The sequence below is a fragment of the Castor canadensis genome, chromosome 4 (assembly GCF_047511655.1).
Source record: "Castor canadensis chromosome 4, mCasCan1.hap1v2, whole genome shotgun sequence".
In the NCBI taxonomy this organism is placed as follows: Eukaryota; Metazoa; Chordata; class Mammalia; order Rodentia; family Castoridae; genus Castor; species Castor canadensis.
The window spans coordinates 147,096,477-147,116,672 of NC_133389.1; the positions used below are offsets into that span (position 1 = coordinate 147,096,477).

At 39.3% G+C, this 20,196-nt stretch overlaps 1 protein-coding gene and 1 long non-coding RNA gene across 2 annotated transcripts in view; one reads left to right on the forward strand and one right to left on the reverse strand.

Annotated features, from left to right (window-relative positions):
- Positions 1–4,258: 4,258 nt before the first annotated feature.
- The window catches only part of Ccdc150 (coiled-coil domain containing 150), a 78,062-nt gene continuing 62,124 nt past the window's right edge, over positions 4,259–20,196 (forward strand). The window contains exons 1-4 of the mRNA XM_074071322.1: positions 4,259–4,837; positions 8,203–8,366; positions 12,921–13,141; positions 13,260–13,438. Coding sequence (XP_073927423.1) covers positions 8,209–8,366; positions 12,921–13,141; positions 13,260–13,438 — 558 coding nt within the window. The 5' untranslated portion in view covers positions 4,259–4,837; positions 8,203–8,208. The remainder of the gene's footprint in view (positions 4,838–8,202; positions 8,367–12,920; positions 13,142–13,259; positions 13,439–20,196) is intronic.
- Positions 13,222–20,196, reverse strand: part of LOC141422611 (uncharacterized) — a 77,743-nt gene continuing 70,768 nt past the window's right edge. Inside the window, exon 4 of the long non-coding RNA XR_012447315.1 lies at positions 13,222–13,351. This is a non-coding gene — a long non-coding RNA (uncharacterized lncRNA). The remainder of the gene's footprint in view (positions 13,352–20,196) is intronic.

Sequence of the window (20,196 nt, forward strand, 5' to 3'; positions counted from 1 at the left end):
CTTTTTCTTAACTGCCTCCAGGAGGCCCTCACCCAATATACCCAATTAGACCCTACCTCCCCTGCTGGGGCACCAATCCTGGCTAAACATTTTATATCTCAGTACACACCAGATATTAGAGCTAAATTAAAAAAGGCCAAAAATGGTCCTCAAACCCCTATACAAAATCTGATAATGCCCTGATTTTTGGGCATTTAAAGTTTTAGTGCCCGAAAAGAGGCAGCAGAATCAACCTGCCAAAAAACACCTCCAACAAAAGGTGGCCCTCCAAACCCAAGCCTTGGTGACAGCCCTGCGGCCAGCTGGATTACAGCCCCAAATCAAAGGAGGAACCTGAAACCTCCCATCAGCCCCTCTGGGGGCCTGCTTCAAATGTGGCAAAAAAAGCCACTGGGCTTGCCAGTGCCCCAACCCAAGACCTCCTACTAAACCCTACCCAAAATGCAAACAGGTGGGTCAATAGGGATCAGATTGTCCTGGACAGGGCTTACCCCCTATGGATCCTTGTGGAGGGTCAGCCCCACTAGCTATCCAGATCCCTGACTTTCTCGGACTGGCAGAAGATTAACAACGCCTTGACTCGGGGACCCCAATCACCCTCGCCAAGCCCAGGGTCATACTCCAGGTAGTGGGTAAGTCCATCTCCTTCTTCTTGGACATGGGGACTACCTATTTTCTGCTGCCTGCCTACTCGGGTTTAACAGTTCCTTCATCAGTCTCTGTTATGGGAATTGATGGCTTTCCCTTCTGCCCATACAAAACTCTGCCACTTCCTTGCTCTGCTAGAGGTATTATATTTCCACACTCCTTCCTTATCATCCCATCCTGCCGTGCCCCACTTCTAGGTCAAAATATTGTAACAAAGCTTGGGGCCTCCATAACCATCCCTCTCCACCTACCAGGACCTCTAGCTTCCCACTCACTCCTTCTGGCCTCTACCAGCCACCTAACCCCTTCGCCTCCTGGATCTGCTCTGCCCACCTTTCTTCTTCTGGTCAACACCATTGTCTGGGACATCTCAGTCCTGGTTGTGGCTACACACCACTCGCCCATCCACATTTCTCTTAAGGACCCTAACCAATATCCCTATGGACCCCAATTTCCTATTTCAGAAACCCAGTACACTTCTACAATATGTCGATGACCTCCTTCTGTGCTCCCCCTTCCAGCAGGACTCTAAAACGGGAACAGCCAACCTCCTTAACTTTCTAGCCTCTAAGGGATACTGGGTCTCCCCAGCCAAGGCCTTTCTCTCCTTCCTGGAACCCTTGTTTCACCCCAGGGGCCTCCAATCCACCATCCATCAGGTCCAGGAGGCCTGCTCTGTTTGCTGTCGAGCAAACCCCCACAGTGGACGCCATCTCCGCCAATCCCTCCACCAACTCCATGGTAGCCAGCCCGGTAAAGATTGGCAGATCGATTTCACTCATATGCCTATTAACTCGGGTAAAGTTCAACCAGATGATGCTCCAGGATTCATGACTACCAGCTCCTCCCCATGGGGTCTGGCTGTACTGGTCAAGTGGCCCAAGACATCCCTAGCCCCTAACTTTGCCCCCTTTCAGCAGGAAGTAGCCAGAACTGATTCTGCGCCCCTATACCAAAGAGTCTGGGATGTTTGGCCAGTGGGTGGCTGCCCACCCCATGGCGATCAGGGACTCTCTGTTCACTTTCTGCTCCATCCCCTCCTTCCCTTCATGGTTACCATGGCAACTCCTGCTGGCAGGCAATGGGTCCTGACCTATCCTACAGATCCATATTACCCCGAGCTCCTCCCCACCAAACCTCGACCTATCCCAATGCCCCATAATACCTTAAGCTCTTGACTTCACCAGGCTATAAAAAACTGGGCTGCCATTTCTCCGGCGAGACTTCTCCGGCCCTGCTCTTTGGGGATGGTGAACCTCGCCCGAGAGCACGCTCTCAATAATGCCTGCTTACTTTGTTATTTGGCTCCAATTTGGCCTTCCCATCAGCATCGACCTAACATGTTCCACATATACTTAAAGACAGCATAATGAAACCCACCAAAGACTGAAAAAGAGGGGAGGAGGGAAGGTAAAGAAATATAAAGGAGGTGAACTTGCTCAAGTACACTATATGCATGTATGGAATTATCACAATGAAGCCCTCTCATACAATCAGTGTATGCTAATTTAAAAGTAAAATAAAATTATATATGTAAAAAGAATATGTAGTTAAGAGAATGAAAAATAGCTTCTCTTGGTTCAAAATTTGTTATACACTCACTTTAAAGAACTTTTCAAGCCTACTGTGTGGCTACCTCCTGTTGAAAATTAAAGTAACAAAACTTCTGTGCTCATATAGCTTACCACCCACTTAAGAGAAGACAAGATATACTGCCAATTATAAAGTGCTTTGAGAGGGAAGAGAGTGGCTTCATAGAAGAGGCTAAGCCTCTGTTGAGTTCACAAGATTGACAAGAGGAGGAGTGCCTGGAAGTGTAATCAGTCTGCAAGCACAAGAACATTCTCTACTGGTGGGTTTGAGTCAGGGCTTCCAGCAGAGAGGTGCAGAGGAAGATGGTGGATTGGGCTGAAGTTATGAGCAGTTTGATATTCATTCTGTTTAATGGAAAACTATTAGTTCAATGAGGGGAACTATTAAATAGTTTTAAGCAAGGACTGAGACAAACCAATTTACTTTTTATAAAAGATCAATCTAGTAACTATATGAAGGATGCATTGGAAAAGGTGAAAGGAAAACCAGTTAAAAGGCAATTACAGTGAGAAAGGATGTGGTCCCTATGGAATCTTTAGGCTCTCCATGAATGAAAAGACTTTGTTTATTTATGAAGTCAACATGTTTGAAAACTATTAATTGAAAATCATGAGGGAAATCAGAAAAAAAAATCAGTAATGTTCAGACACTTTTAAAAACCTGACTTTTAATATGACGAATCCTCAAGTTATTCAGAGGTTGAGTCTTTGCTAATGAATTCATTTATTGAAGACTTCACATTCCTTTCTCTATCTTTGCAATTGCTTCGCTTACATTTTTAAGTTTGCCAGATTGTGGCTAGGGAAAAAGAAATTAAAAACACCAAATTTAATCCATTTGGTTCCCTGGCTGCTTAAAGGAGATCAGAGAAGGTGAAAGCTCTCATTACATTGGATTATCTGTAGCGTGAACACACGTGTCCATCATGTCTTAGTTCCATTTCTCTTAGAAGAGAAATCCTACATAGTGAAAATAATTGACTTTTAATTAAAATACATTTCCACCTTCCACACGGAAAGCCTTATTTGGTCCTTTGATGTACGCAGTGCTCATTTCCCTTTCACTGGATCGTTCATTTGATGTGTCCCAGCATCTTGGTGGGCATTCTCTCAGGCTCAGGAGGCCGAGCTGAGAGGAGAGTCAGATACCTGCTAAGTAAATGAAGCCCCATCTCGGACCTGTCTTTATCCGGGGCAGAAGGGATTCTCAGGTAGAAGACAGAACTTTAATTACCTGGCGGTGGTAACAGGTGTTATGTCCGGAGAAGGAAAAGCAAAACCATGTGGTCTTTTCACTAAAACAAAACTCAGAAACGTCTACAGTTTTGTTTTGTTTTTTTTTTTTTAGCTTACACTTAGTTAGACACACCTGCTCATTTACCTATCGACAAGGCAAGCCATAATTTATGCCGAAGAGTCGAAAGCGAGGGGTTTCTATAAAGCTCACTCTCCATCTGACCGTTATGAACCAGGACGATGAGGTGGGTTTTTTTTCCTTTAACGAGAATGAGCTATTTTTACCATTTTTATGTTCATTAACAAAATCCGTTATTTTCCAATCGTCCAGAAGTTATTTGATTCTTTAGTCCTCTACAACTAAAAACATTTTCTAATCTTGGACTCTCGCCCGCTGCACGGTGTGTATCTGCCCAAACCCGCAATCCAACCACCGCGGGATAGTGGACACCCGCTGCCCTCCGCTGGGAGGGCGGGCGGAAACTGCATATCCCGGCATGCCTCGCTCCGAACGAACACAATGGAGCCTGTCGTCATCGAGCCGCGCGGCTGTGCGTTCCAGCGCTCGCCGGATTCCGGCCTGGGTTGCACCACGGGCGCAGGGCCCTACTGGGCCTGGAAAACTGCGCTTCCCAGCATGCTCTGCCTCGGGCGCGCCTGCGTACAAGAGCTACTTCGTCGGCAAGCGGGTTGGTTTAAAGCGCTGTCGTAGTTCCATGGAAACTGGGCTACTTGCTGTGGGACCGAGTCACCGGCAGACAAAATAGACTGTGGGGTGAGGCTGTCCGGACCTGGAGTCCAAGCGGGAGGCGCGTGGGAGAGACGACGGCTCAGATAAGGCCGCCACCATCTCTCCCTGCCGCCCTCTTCCCTCCCAGGGGGAGTCCAGTCCCGCTTCCTGGACCCCGGGCCTCTGCATTGGATGCCTGTGAAAACCATTGCATTGGTCTGGTTCTACCTGAGGGAGGGAGGCCAGCCACCGAGGCCTCTAAAATCAGCCCCAGTTACCTTTATACGTTAGGGTTGGAGGTTTTAGTTTCCTGGAAAAAAGACCATTTCGACGTTTGTTTAATTTTTTGCTACCATGTATACTATCTGGCCTACTTGCTAGAGTATAGGTATAGGGCATTTTCGTTTGTTCATTGCTGTTTCCCCAGTGTCTGGCGCTTGTGTTGGATCAGAATAGAAAATTAAAAAAATTTTTTTGAATTATTTTCCTGTTTGCCACCCATAATGTCTCAGGCATTTTACTAGGCTCTAAAGATAGAAGAGGGATTAAGAATCTAACCCTAACACATTACTCTGTCTTGGACACCTGCAATCATCATATACTTGATGTATCTCAGAGCACCGAGGACTAGGTACTTTAAGCCGTTCTGTTTGTTATTCAGGCCCATGCTTTACATGCCATACATATAACTTAAGAATTCCTCTCCACCTCTCTGCCCTAAACTCCAGATCCACAAATTCAATCGTGAATTGAGCATCTTTTCTGTTTTAAAATTAACATTTCCAAAACAACTCTCAATCTTCCCCCCAAAATGGATTCTGAATAGCTTCCATTGCCTCCTTAATAGCAATATCCTTCCAACTGCTCAGGCCAGAAACCTTGAAGTAAACCTGACTACTTCCTTTCTCTGATAGCTCATGTCTTATCTGTCAACAAGACTAATTTAAAGTATCCCTGGACTCTGACCACTTCTTACTATTTCCACTGTTATCACCCTGGTTCTAAATGGCAACAGCTCTTGCTTAAATTATCTTTGGGGTGGGCAACTAGAGTGATCTCAATTAAAAGTTAAATTAGATCATAGCCATCTTCAGCACTGAGAGTAAAGGCCAAGCCTTTCCAATGGAGTTCTGATGATCTGATCCCATTATTACCTCTGACCTTATCTCTCACTGTGCTTTCTTCATGGTTTGTGGACCTATCAGGTGTTCTCACTTAGGGCCTTTGACTTAGGGTTTGCTCTTCCTGGATCCTTTTGTCCAGGAAAAAAGCTCACTTTTGATCTCCTTTATAGGTCTTTGCTCAAGTATCTCCGTGAGGCTTTCTTTGATCACTGTTTAAAATCTGCACTGCAGCCTTTATCCCATGCCCTTTCTTATTTTTCTCTATTGGATTTAAAGACTAGTGAATAAACTGTATTTTACTTACTGCCTCTTGTCCAACTGGAATATAAGCTCTACTAGGGCAGGGAATTTATTTGCCTATAACAGTATCTGGCTCATGGTAAGCTTTCAGGAAGTATTTGTTAGATGTATGAGTGACTGATGATAGTGTTATTGATGAAACTCTTTTCCAGTGGTTGTGATACAAACATTGAGTTCCTAGGCTCTGGGACTATGCCCTGGGCATGGTGCCTCTGGCAATGAGTGCAGGCATCCCCATCAGTTTCCAAGGACTGTGTGGGCCAAGTTGCTGCAGAAGGTTCAGGAAGATGTGTTGCTTGTGACTATCTGAGGCTGCCTAGGGATAAGGCTACATTGGTGGGTCAGTGTCTGAGGGCTCTGTGTGGATGCATTTGGAGGGCCTCTGGGAACCAACCTGCTAAAGAGGTGCTGCTCAGCTATTTCCTGAAACCAAGGGTGGGCAGGCAGGGCTGCCTTGCTTTTTGTAGCCAAGGGAAGGTGAGAGGGACTGCATTGCTGTTTTTTGGCTGCTTCCTGGGGCATTGGCAGGTTGAGACACCCCAAGCAGACTGCCTAGCTGCTTCCTGGTGCTATGAAACAGTGAGTGGGCCCACCAGAAGCTTTGAGGCTGGAGCTGTTGGGGCCACCCATCTGTTTTGCAGGGTTGGGTTTACTGAGTTGCTGAAATCAGCTGCTCATTTCTTCATAGGATGTAGTGGCTCAAGATAGTACCATGTAGTAGGGGTATAAATTAGGGAGGGTTGAACTCTCTCTGGAGCAATGGAGCAATGAGATTCTCTAGCAGCTCCCCAACTGGGCAAGGGGTCTGTGAGGGCTGCAGGCTTTTCCAGAAGCAAATATTTCAGGTGTCTGTAGCATTAGTAGGAACTGCTGGGGGCCTCCTATTAACCCTTTCCCCACTATCTGAAATGCCTCTTGGTTCAGGGTTGATTTTAACTGGATTAGTTACCTTCTTTATAAAGCCATTGTGATCTCTGTTCTGCACATGTCCACTGCACTTGGGTGTTCTCCCTCTAGTGAAATAGTAGTTGTTTTTTCTTTGTTTTGGTCCTTTTTGATATAAAGAAGTGCACCAGGCACCTTTAGTCAGGCATATTGCTAGTACATGTTGTCTTACTCCCCCTTACTGTCATTGAGATTTGGGGAGGAATCTGTACAAATTTGATGTCAATAACTGCGGAAGGGTTTTTGCACTTGTTTTGAAGTTAAGGTTACAAATCTTTTTTTAAAATTTGTTGCTTCAATGTAAGGTACATAGTTGGTAAGTCAGTTGTTTTATGATAGCACTTCAGAGGTCCAATATAAAGCTTTATTTAGAACTTCAGAGTAGTTATAACAATACTTGTGTTAGACAGACTTCATTGTTGTAGCAAAAATACCTGTGAGAACAACTGTGACAGTTAATCTTGACTGTCAACTGAACTGGATTAAGAAGTGCTTAGAAGATTAGTAAAGCACATCTTGGGGAGTATATGTAAGAGCATTTCCAGAGTGGATTAACTAAGCCCGGAAGATTTGCCCTGAATGTGGGAGGTACTATCCCATAGTATATGGGACAGATAGAATAAAAGGGGGAAAAAAGAGAAAGCCTACTAGTATACTCTTTGTTGCTGCTTCCTGGCTTCCATGTGAGTTGTCCTTTTCCACCACACTCTGTCCTCCATGATGGACTGAAATCTCTGAAATTGAACCAAATAAGTCTTTCCTCCTTTAGGTTCTCTCAGCTGTTTGTTATAGCACTGAAAAGTTTGATTAACACAATTTAAGAATTTATTTTGCCTCATGATTCATAGGTATAGTCCATGGTCACCTGACCGTATTGCTGTGGACCTGTTATGAGGCAGAGAAGGGTAGTAGAGCAGATTTGTTTACTCATGGCAGCCGGGAAAGTAGAGAAAGGGGTGGGGAAGGGTAAAGACCAGGGCAAGATATACCCTTCAAAGACATACTGCCAGTGACCTACTTCCTCCAGTGACCTCCTAATATATCATTCAGTATGAACTCATTAATGGGTTAACCTGTTGAAGTTGGTACTTTCATGATTCAGTCACCTCTCCATTTGCTCCATCAGCTGGGGACCAAGCCTTAAGCACACGAGAATCTTGGGGAACAGTTCATAACAAACTGTAACAATGTTATAATGAAAATAGCTGGGAACAAAAGATAATACTTCCCTCAGCCAAATCATAGGCCCTGGTATGTGACTAGTAATAGCAAATAGGATAGACTAGATTATAATATAGTAACTAACTATTCAACAATCTTAATGGCTTATAATAACATGGGTTTATTGCTCGTTCACATTGTATGTCATGGATATGTTTCCTATCATCCTCACTTTGGGACCCTGACATGGAGCAAACACTATCAGGGATATTGCTTATCTCACCAAAAAGGAAAAAAAGAGAGATAGTGTATGGCAAGCTGGCTTTAATTGACCAAATCAGACACATGGCCATTCCTTAGTTCAAAAAAAAGGACAGTGATATAGATAATCCTCCCACAGGCAGGAACAATGACAATTTGAACAATAAAAGAACCTACTGTGCTAATATTGTGACTTTCATCTTAGGTGAATATGGAAACTACAATGTGCAGACCAGTCCTCTCTCCAACCCAGATCACTGCTACAGCTTGTGAAGCATTCACGGTACTTCAGCAAAGGATGAGAATCATTGAGGAACAGACCAGCTCTCTGAGCGATGACTTAATAATGTTGGACTGTGGTGAAAAAAGGTAACAAAAATGAACTGGATTGCTGCGGTTTGAAGAATTGTTGTTTGCTACTTAGTAATAAGGAGTCACAGTGGCTTGGCAGATGAGATACATACATATGAAAGAATTGAGAAATAACTTTCGATTTGAACAGTAGTTTAAACTATTTGCAAGATAAAGTTGTCATTCCTTAATAGAGTGTGTTAATTGTTCATCACTATGACAAAATACCTGAAAGAACAACTTGAGAACAGATGTATTTTGGCTCTTGGCTTCAGAAGTTTGAGTCTATGGTCATTTGGCCCTGTCACTGTGGGTTTGTGGTAAGGAAGAGATGTTCACTGTATAGCAATCAGGAAGGGCAGAGAGTGATGAAGTTACTGCTCTCACTATCCAATAACCTCTCAACAATTGGATCCCCCAACTGGGGACTAAGTCTTTAACACATGAGTCTTTAGGGGGGATGCTTTGTATACAAACCATAATATAGAGCCACTGCCACTATTCCTCCATACAGTTACTTAAAATATGTCACTTAGGAATGAAAACATTAATATTTTTGTTTAAAATGTGATTAAAAACAAGTAATTAAAAATTTAGTTTTTTAAAATCAGTTATGGGAAAATTTAAAAATTTTCACACCATTAATTTAGTCTTCATTTTTTTCTTTTATATTTATTAAATTAAAAGAAATGTTTGTAATCTTTAATGTTTTCACAATAGAATGAGATATTGAAAAAACTGTTTATACCCTAGTACTGCTAAAGAAGTCAATGGCTTTAAACGTTGGGTGATCAATGGCCCAAGAAATCAAGGTGCTTGTACACACTATTATTGAATTTATAGGTGTGATTCTTTTTAATAAAAATTGCATGCATGTTTCCTGAGTGACTCTCATAAAGCTAATATGGTTGGTATTATGGTACCTGTGGAATAAGTAACTCATTACCATTTACAGATTAAATTTGGTATAAAAGTTGAGTATTTGGGTAAAGCAGTAAGAATGTTTATTATCATTTTGTTTAAAATTTCTAAAAACGTGAATATGTTGCCTTCATGCTAACTTTAATTCTTAGTTTCCCATAGTAGAATGAACATGTACCATGTATTATGTATCACATATTTTTTTTGACATACCAAAAAAGCTTACAAAAATCAGATGAAAACAGTCATTAAAAAGCCAGTGATCTTCATTCATTCCATGTTAGACTTAAACTCTTTTTTTTTTAATTTTTATTTTATTCATATTTGCATATAATGTTTGGGTCATTTCTCCCCTCTTCCCCCACCCCCTCCCTTTCCCCCTTACCCCCTCCCTCTCCCCCCTACCCCCTCGCTACCCAGCAGAAACTATTTTGCCCTTATCTCTAATTTTGTTGAAGAGAGAGTATAAGCAATAATAGGAAGGACCAAGGGTTTTTGCTAGTTGAGATAAGGATAGCTATACAGGGAGTTGACTCTCATTGATTTCCTGTGCATGTGTGTTACCTTCTAAGTTAATTCTTCTTGAACTAACCTTTTCTCTAGTTCCTGGTCCCCCTCTCCTATGGCCTCAGTTGCCCCAAAGTATCTGCTTTAGTTTCTCTGCATTGCGGGCAACAAATGCCATCTAGTTTCTTAGGTGTCTTATCTATCCTCATACCTCCCTTGTGTGCTCTTGCCTCATCATGTGATCAAAGTCCAATCCCATTGTTGATAAACTTTTTTTTTTTAAGTGGTACCAGGGTTTGAACTCAAGGGACTCACACTTGCTAGGCAAGCAGTCTACCACTTGAGCCAACTCCCAGCCCTTTTTTGGACTTACCCTTTACCTTATAGTACACTTTGTATTTGAATTTGGAAGAGCTAATAAATGCTTGTTATGTAAGGAATCAAATTATTATTTTTTTCTTTTAAAATTTTATTTTATTTTTAGTTGATAGATAATTGTGTAGATAGGTGTTTTATGTACTTTTCTATTGGCCTATATTAATTGTACATAGGGATTTTATTGTGATATTTCCATACATGCATATAGTGTGCTTTGATCAAATTCACCTCCTCTGTACCTCTTTCTTATCCCCCCTCTCCCCTTTTAAACAATTTTTAGTGGGCTTCATTATGGATACTTTGAATAAAACTCTTTGAATCTCATTAGAAACTCAGCTGGTAATTATTGTTCCTAGCTGCTACCAGAGGTGCAGACAGAAGAGCACCAGCAAGGGATCTACCTGAATAATTGTCCTTGGGGGCAACCTCACCGTCAGGAGTGTTGGGTTACATAAATATGGCTTCAATGATATAATCACAATGTGAAAGTTTAATAGTGTTTTTTTTTTTAAGTACTTACTCTGGGGGTGCACCTACAAGACATTTGTACACACACATATACATTGGTCAGGGAGCACATTCAGAGTTGGGGGCAGGGCATAAGGCCAATTCCTTTATTGGATCTAGGAGTTATTCAGACAGGTTCCTATGGGGAGATTTATTTGATGGGTTTAATGCCAGCAGGCACTAGTTCCAGGAGGTCATCAGTGACTGAGATATAGTTACTTTCTTTATGTTTGTGAGCAAATGTATGCATGGCCTGTTTAAAGGAGACAGCAAGAAAGTGGAGAGCCCAGTCTGCTAAGCAAAAGAGATAGCTCTGTGTCTTTATCTCTGTCCCCCAGCTGGAGCCATTCAGATGGAATATAGTGTTGGAAACTGCCAAGTATGACTGAGTACTGTTTCTGGTATGAGAAAGTTAAACATATTTAAAAATGGATTCTGAGGCAACATAAATTATAAGCAGTCACTATAGTGGGGTACACTGCGATGTTATGGTACGTGTATACATTGTGGTATGATTAAAGCAAAGTAATTAATACACCTCATGAACTTATCATTTTTTATGGTAGGGAGCATTTAAAATCTACTCTTAGTAATTTTGAAATATATAATATATATAGTCACTATACCATGCAGCGAATAATTAAACCTTATTTCTCCTGTCTAACTGAAACTTTGTGCCCTTTGACTAATATCTTCCCTTTCCTCACTCACACCTCCCTGCACTCCAGCCTCTCATATAAATAAGATGATACAGCTTTTGATCATGAGCCTGGCTTATTTCATTTAGCATAGTATCCTCTGGATTCATCCATATTGTCACAGAATTTCATCCTTTTTATGGATAAATAAGATTTCATTGTGTATGTACACCACATTTTTGTTATCCATTTATCTGTCAATGATGTTGATGATGAGTTGTTTCTGTATCTTGGCTGTAATAAATAATACTGCAATGAATATGGAGTGCAAATAGGTCTTCAACATACTGGTTTTAATTCCCTTCTACGTAGACGAAGACATGGGATTGGTGGATCATTTAATAATTCTATTTTCATCTTTTTATGGGACTTAATACTGGTTTCTTAAACAGCTGTACTAATGTATATTTCCATCAGTAGGGTAGATGTAGTTTTCTTCACATCCTCATCAATACATCCTAGTTTTCTTTTTTTTTTATAATAGCCATTCTAGCAAGTGTAAGGTGATATCTTGATCTGGTTTTAATTTGTATTTCCCTGATGATTAGTAATACTGATTTTTTTTTATATGCCTGCCTGCCAAATCTTCTTTTGAGAAATGCCTATTTAGGTTCTTTGCCCATTTTTGTAAAAAAACTGTGTTATTTATTTTTCTATTAATTTGTTTGAGTTTCTCACATATTTTGGGTTTTAGCTCCTTATCAGATTATGATTCACAAATATTTCTCACAATTTGTCCTATTTGTCTATTTTTGCTTTTGTGACCTGTGCTTTGAAATCAGGTGACTAGCTTTTTCCAAGAAGAATTGGTAGGCTGGAGTTACTGGTGGAGTGAGCTGGGGAGAAGGATTGGGAAGCACCAAGCCTTTTCAGGCTACTGGAGGTCTGCTGTTTTTTAGCCCAATTAACTCCCTGGTATAGGCTAATTAGACACTCAGGGCTCAGCAGTGGCAATTGCAGAGTATACTGGCAAACCCCTTCCAGGGAGAAACTGGAAACTTTGAGTTTTAGACCTTTCTCTGCTTTGATTCTAGGGACTTAAACCTCTGGAAGTACTTACGTGCTCATATAAACCTGACACTTTGTTCTGAGCTCTAGGGATTTGGATATTCCAAACCTCTTTTGCTCTCAGAGCTAGGTGAATTAAGCCTTGGAGAACCTTAAAGTTCAAATGATTCTCAAGGAAAAACTGGAAGATTTCTTCCCAGTTGTATGGTGCAGTGCCTGGGTGGAGTTTGTGCTTGGACTGTGCCTCAGCTTTTTTTACTTGCTTGATGTAGATATTTTCCAGTTTGCTGGCACATAAAAGTTTCTTAACACATTTATGATTTTCTCTTAGAGGGACTTGATTTTATACACATGTTTATTTGTTGTATTTATGGACAAAAAGTCAAGAACCTCTTATTCTACCTTGTTGCTGATGTCACCTTCTATTAGTCTTAGTAGAAAAGTTACATTGATTTAATGGTTGTTATTACTGTAGTACAAATTGCATTTGTTTTATATATATATATATATAAAATATTACATATAATATTGTTATATTGGGATCTTTATCTAGAGGTCATTTGGAAATTCCAAACAATTTAGAAGACCCTGCCTGCCAGAAAGTCATTAGTCCTATCCAGAGTGAAGTAATTTGTCCAGGAACAAAAGATATTTTATGGAAGAACTGTGAGTTTTTGGTAAAGCGAATGTGCCATCTGGAAAGCCTCATCCAGTCCTTGCAGCTAAACATCTTTCTTCTCCAAACTGAAAAAGATTTGAATCCACAAAAAACAGGTATAGAGAGAAGAGAATCATCAGAAATTTGGTCCTGTGTGGATGTATAATGAGTTTATATTCTTTGCCTTTTCTTACCTTCTTTCTACTGCTTGGTGATCTTCCTGGCTGGTGGTAGCTCTTCTGAGGGATCGGCTGAATGCAATACAGGAGGAGCATTCCAAGGACCTGAAGCTGTTGCATTTTGAAGTGACGAATTTGCGCCAAGAGCTGAGAGATGTCAAAGGGGAAGAAGACAAGGCACAAGATGAAGTGCAAAGATTGACTGCCACTCTAGAAATTGCCTCAGAGACAAAGGTTTGAGTCCAGAGTTCTGAACTACAAACTCACTGTTGGTTATTAACTAGAAGAGGCAGCAAACTCATAAAACAGACTTAGAAATGGGTGATGTCCGTGTGAGGATTCTTGGCATTTAACATTTATCTGCACTGATAATCTAAACCCCTGTGTGCTGTCATTGATTGTTTACAGAACTCTGATTCTACCTAAGGAACATTGAGTATCCAGACGTATGAGGTTGGGAGAACAAGACATAGCATGATAAATAGGAAAAACTAAAGAGTGTAGGAAATATAGGACAGACAGGGACAATAAGTGAATAGTTCACAGTGAGGGCTTTGTGTTCAGGCACATTTGAGAAGGGTGAGAATATGCTATCTAGTATAGATTTAGGTAGGCTTCAGAAAAGAGATGTGACTTAAGCTTAACCTTTAGAAGACAAAGTGGAGGGGTAAGTACCTTTTAACAAGCCCATACAGAAGTAAGAAAGAATGACTACTGGGAAAAGAAACTAACAGTATTGTTTTTCTTTTATGGACCAGGAAGTATAATAGATATTCAGGATGTTATTTTGCAAGGTCTTATGAAGCAGGGCATCTCATTGTTCCTATTTTAACACTGAGAGTATTGGGACCAACTCACTTGTCCAAGATCACCACATGTCTGTCTTCTTCCTGAAACTCAGGTTTGGACCTAGATCTTTCAACTGGGTACAATTAGGGAGAATGTGTTAACTAGCTTCACAGGAGTAAAAATTCATTTGTGGGGAATAAATTGGATATCAGCTAGGTATTGCATTGTAGAACATCTCAAAATCAAGAAAAATCAATAACTGGGCAGATGCTACAGGGAGTGATTAAGATTTTTTGATACTGAAGTAACATAATGAAAACGGAAAACTAATTGGGTGGTATTGTAGGGTACCAATTATGGAAAGAGGAGGTTGGAGGCAGGGAAACCAATTAGGAATCCATTGCATTAATTGAGTTATGAGCCTAATTAGGTCAGAACTAGGGTTGTAGCATTTTGAAAAGAAAGGTGAATATTTCATGAATAAAGATATTCTGTAATATGGTAGTGGATAGAGCCTGAAGGTAGGAAAAAGACAAAAACAGCTTTGACAGCTTTGAGATTCTACATCTGGGATTATGGTAACAGTAATAATAATAAAAAAGAGAGTAATGAAAGCTGTGTTTTTCATCCTATAACAACTCCTAAGCATGAATAATATTTGATGCTAGAAAAAAATGAGAGTTCTTGGAAGAAAAATAACTGCCAATCACCAGCTTGTCCTCTGATTATTGAATTTTATATAGGAGATAGGTGTTATGATCTAAAAGATGAACTGACAGAAGCTGTGAATCAAAGTAATAAAATAATTTTCTTTAAAAATATCTTATTGGGACCCTGGGGTATAGTTCAGTAGTAGAGCACTTGCCTAGCATACATGTGTACCTGGGATCGATCCTGACACTGAAAAATAATCTCATTGTAATAATTACTTCAGGCTTATAATACAGAGTATTTATAGGCTTGTTAAAAATTGCATTTAGAGGTTTCCAGGATATTCCTATAGACATTTGCTTCCTATAGTTTCAGATTATTTAGAACCTTTTCTCATTCTACTTTTAGAAGAATGTAGCTATTATTGAAGAGGAACTGAAGATCACTAAACGTAAAATGAACCATAAAATTCAGGAGGTAAGAAAAAGATACTGGAGGGTAGAAGAGGTTTTGGAATTGAGAGGGAAAATCAAGAAAGTAGAAAGAGGATGAAAAGAGCCCTTTGAAGAAAGTATGTCACTGCAGTAGGAAGACTTTAAAGAGTGCCACATGTAATTCAGGTGAGAGGGCTTGCCATACACAATATAAAGACTTCCTTTTGCTTTTCAATGCTGCAATAAAACTAGAAATGAAAAATAAATGCCCTCTGAGTCATCAGAGAAATAGTTTTCACATGCAGTTGCATGCCCATATGCTACAGATAAGTAGGTACCTTCCTGCAAAAGCCTTTTAATCTTAAGTTGGGTTTAAAATAAAAAGCTATTAATAAGCGTGCTCATCTAATTTTACCTTGAAACCTTTATTTCAGCCTAAGTTTTGGGGATTATGAAGTGGGTGTCTGCTAAAAGCTATTGAAGTAAAAATTTGTAGCTGAAAACAGTGCAGAAGTCAGAAAACTTACTAACCCAGTATATCTGACAGCCTAAAATACTCAGGGTTCCCTGACAGAGTACTAATTGACATTAGTCCAAGTCAAAAGGATCAAATTATATTTAAAAGGTTCTGTTATAACCAGGAACTGGTGGCCGACACATGTAATCTTAGCTACTTTTGAAGTTGAGATTGGGAGGATCATGGTTTGAGGCCATTTTGTGCAAAAAGTTCATGAGACCCCCATCTCAAACAGTAGCTTGGCACGGTGGTGCACACATGTTATCCTAGCTACTGGGAGGCTGAGATTGGGAGGATTGTAGTTCCAGGCCAACCTTGTCAAAAAAAGTTCACAGAGACCCCATCTCAACAGAGAAAAACCAGACATGGTAGCACACACTCATCATCCCAGCTATGAGGGAAGCCTAAAATAGAAGGATCACTATCCAGGCTGGCCTGGGAAAAATGTGAAACCCTATTTCCAAAATAATCAAGACAAAAAAGGCTGGAGGTGTGGTTCACATGGTTAGTGTCTGTCTGGCAAGTGTGAAGCCCTGAGTTTAAACTCCAGTAGTGCCAAAACACACACACACATGCACACACATACAAAAATCATTCTGTTATACAAGCCAAAGAAGTACACATACTTTTTAGGAAAATTACCTTAAAATTATAAATTGTAGTGCTCAAGGTACTATGCATAGCTATCTGAAAAATTCTCTTATGCACTAGTTTAATAAAGATCAAAGTTACTGCAAAATGTTTATCAGACATGCTAGTTCACCCTACATAGCCTTCATTTATAACCACTTAGAAGCATGCTCTTGTTTCTCCCTAATGGAAACCCTTCTAAAAATGTGAAGTAAAATTTGTTGTCCTCATTTTCCTGTTAATTTAAGTTTATCTTCCAAACAGGGGATAATTAGTAATTTGCAAGCAGCATTTACAAAAAGAAGTAGAATAGAATAGAAAGAATGATCAGTGTATATACCAAGTAGTAAGGATAAGTACTGCTTCATGAAATGCTTCTGTAAATGTATTTGTGTGTAGTGTTGTGGTATAAAATAGATAGATTACACTGGGTTGTTATAAAAAAAAAAAGTTGGAAAAACACTGGTGTATCTTAGCGGTATAATGTTCCTTGGCCTTGCCTAATTGTAGTGTTGCTCTGTAGCTAAGGAGACAGCTGGCTCAGGAGAAGTACTTGAAAGAATCTCTTGAGAAATCTGGATCAGCCATGCTATTCAAAATACAGGAGCTGGAGTCAACAGTGGAGGCAGAACAGAAACAGGTAGAAGATTGCCTCTCCTTATTTATGTTAGGGAAGTGAAACAAAAAAAGCGAAATAAAAGTTTGATAATTTTCTCCAGGTTTATTAAGTCCTTTACTTTTCTTTAGTAATCTGTTAACATTCTTACCCCAATTTTTAAAAAATAGTGCAAAGTAAGAAAGGACTCTGATGTTATTTAATCTAATACTTTTAATTTGTGAATGAGAGAATGAAGGCCAAGAGAATTTAATTTGTGTAAGTCTTGATGGAGGTGATCTCTTAATTCCTGGCACAGAATCTTCTCCCTACACCATACATTTTCTGTTACAGATTTTGGAAGTCATTGCCCTGATCTTGTGCTATATGTCTGTGACCTAGGTAGAAAATAAAGACAAAACCCAACTAACCAATAAAATAAAACAATCAGGAACATATTTATACTGCTGTTTTCAGTTCTCATTGTTTATTTTAATACAGTTTTTTTCTGTTTATTTTATTGTTTTTACATTTACTTACAAACACAATGTTTTTTACTTCATTGTGGCTATTATTTCAAGTACCTACATACAATTCTGAATATATTCTAACTACTCAAAGCTATTAGTATTTTTATATTTTAATACCTGTAATCAGATTACATTATCTTTGTCATTTTGACTGTCCTTCACAACCGAATTATGAGAAGGATAATACTTAAGGAATTTGTAAATAATCCTTTAGTGCTGTAATTTGTACTGCTGGAATGATAGCCATTAGCCACATATGTTAATGCTATGTAAGTTGAAATTGGTTAAATTAAATAAAACTAAAGACTTAGTTCCTCCCTTACTCTGGCCACATTTCCTTGCTCTCTTGTGGCTAGTGACTGTTGTGTTGAAGAGTGCACAGAATGTCCTGTTAGACAGCACTGCTACAAGGCACTGTATTCTGCTGAGATTTCAGTTTGACATGTAGACATATGTCTCTCCCCTCCTCCCAGGGGCCTTGGAAATTCCTCCTTCTACATGCTCCATAAGATCATTTTTTAGAAATATTACCTTACAATGAAGGGGATTTTCCTATACAATTTCAGGTGCACATTTTGCAGCAAAATTGCATTGTCCTACGCAGTTCTATACAGACCACTCAAGAACTACTGGCACAAGAGCAACAAAAGAAAGGAGATTTGGAGGCAGCTACCTCACAGCTCAAATCTGATCTAAGTATGAACGTAGATAGGAATTATACCTTTGTTAGTGTTTTGAGATTTCATGCCAAAACTCCTAAGATCCCAAATTCTTTAGGTGGCCTGTATTGTTGCTATTTTCTACAATCCTGAATGTAAATAATTGCCAAGTTCCTTTCTGTCTATAGAGAGAGACAAAATTGAATGTTGCTAATAAAATTTGATCCTCTTAATTATGAGCTATTCTTTTTTAGTTTTTTTTTCTTCCATGCTCATGTAAGTGTTTGTGAACTTGGGTACATTTGGTTTTAAGACATCTAGATTGGATCTTGGATAATAGAAAGATAATAAGGAAATAGTCTGTCAATTCTTGATAAGTTACTGTTTCTATTAATTTGTCATGTCAAACTCTCCATTCCTCAGGTTATCAGTCTATTTTGGTTAACTGGAGATGGGTGGTATTAAAGTACATTAAAGAGAAATGAGTCTTCAAAGGAATGCAGCTAGTAAATGGAAGAGTCTAGACTTGATCTCAAGTCTACATGCTCAGAGTCATGGGGTAGAAAACCCTTCAGCCCTTTACGTTAGTACTGTTATGTCATTATAAAGCAGTTTTCAGGTAGTTTCAATGGTAGAGATAACAGAGTTGTGTGTATTGTATCACATGATTATCACTTTATTATTATACAGAGATGTCACATAAACTATCTTACTCAATATTCAAAGCTATCCATGGTCATTCAGAGTTTGATGAAATGGAGAAGTGAAGCCTAAATCTGACGCTTCTAGCTCCAAGCCCAGTATACCTTCCGTTATGCCATTTCTGCTTTGTGAATGTAATGGAACAAAAAATACCAAAAATGAAATACAAAACTAACAACAAAAAAATAAAGCAATGTTCTGACTTACTTCTTTCAACAGAAATACTGTTCTCCTTTTCCTTGTATTACTGAGTAGTGAATTACTATGTGAGGTTCTCACTGACAGCACCTCAAAATAACTTTGTCTTCTTATAATTGTGTGCCTACAAAAATACATACTACATTTTATGGTGCTTCCCATTATGTCATTTAAGCCTTACACAACCTTATCAGAAAGATAAGAAAATATACCCATTATACAGAAGAATGAAATGATCAAGAGAGACTGTAGGCAAGGACCCACAGCAAATAGAATAGCTGAGATGAAAACAGATCTTTCTACTGTATTAGTTGGCTTTCTTAACTGAGTTTTTAAAATGTTACTTTCTCACTGGATTAATGCTTTATCTTAATTTTGTAAAGAATATGTGGAAGACTGTTTAAAAATGAATATTAAAGCCATGAGAGGTGATGCCTGCATGAGGTCGAGGCATGAGGATTGTGAATTCAAGGCCATCTTGGGCTGTAGCTCAAAGCCAGCCTGAACTACATTATGAAGACTGTCTCTAAAAACCAAGGGATGGGGATGTAGCTCAGTGGTTGAAATCAAATATATGACTAATATTGAATTATAGACTCTTTTTTGCCAATTGATTTTTAAAAACATTTTTATTAGTATATATGACTTATACAGGGGGGTATCATTGTGACATTTCCATATATGCTTGCAGTGTACCTTGGTTGGATTCACCACCATCATCATTCTCCCTCATCTCCCTCCCACTACTTAAAACAATTTCAGCAGATTCCACTGTTCTATTTTCATGCAAGTACATAAAGTACATTGACCATATTCACCTTCTTTCACCCTCTCTATTTATCCAACCCCTTCCCACTAGTATTCACCCCAACAGTACTATTTAAAATTCCTGTCCTTCATTTTTAAAGTATGTATTGATTGTTCAAAGAGATTTCACCCCCTATTACTTTTTACTTATTACTTATTACTTATTACTCTATTACTTTTACTTTTCCCTCCACCCCTTATTATTCAATATCTTCCAGTGCATTTCATTGTGCCATCTTCCTAAATAGATGCAAAGTATTTTGATATTATTCATTCTTTATCAGTCTTTCATTTTCTTTTCCTCTCCCTCTTCTCCCTAGTTCCCTCAAACAGTCCCACTATTGCAGACATGTTTTATTTACATACATATATATGTAGATGGATAGATAGATATAATGCTTATATTTGTGTATGCATTTATCTTTTGGGTCTATCTTCCAAATAGAGACAACATGTGACCTTTGTCTTTTGAACCTGGCT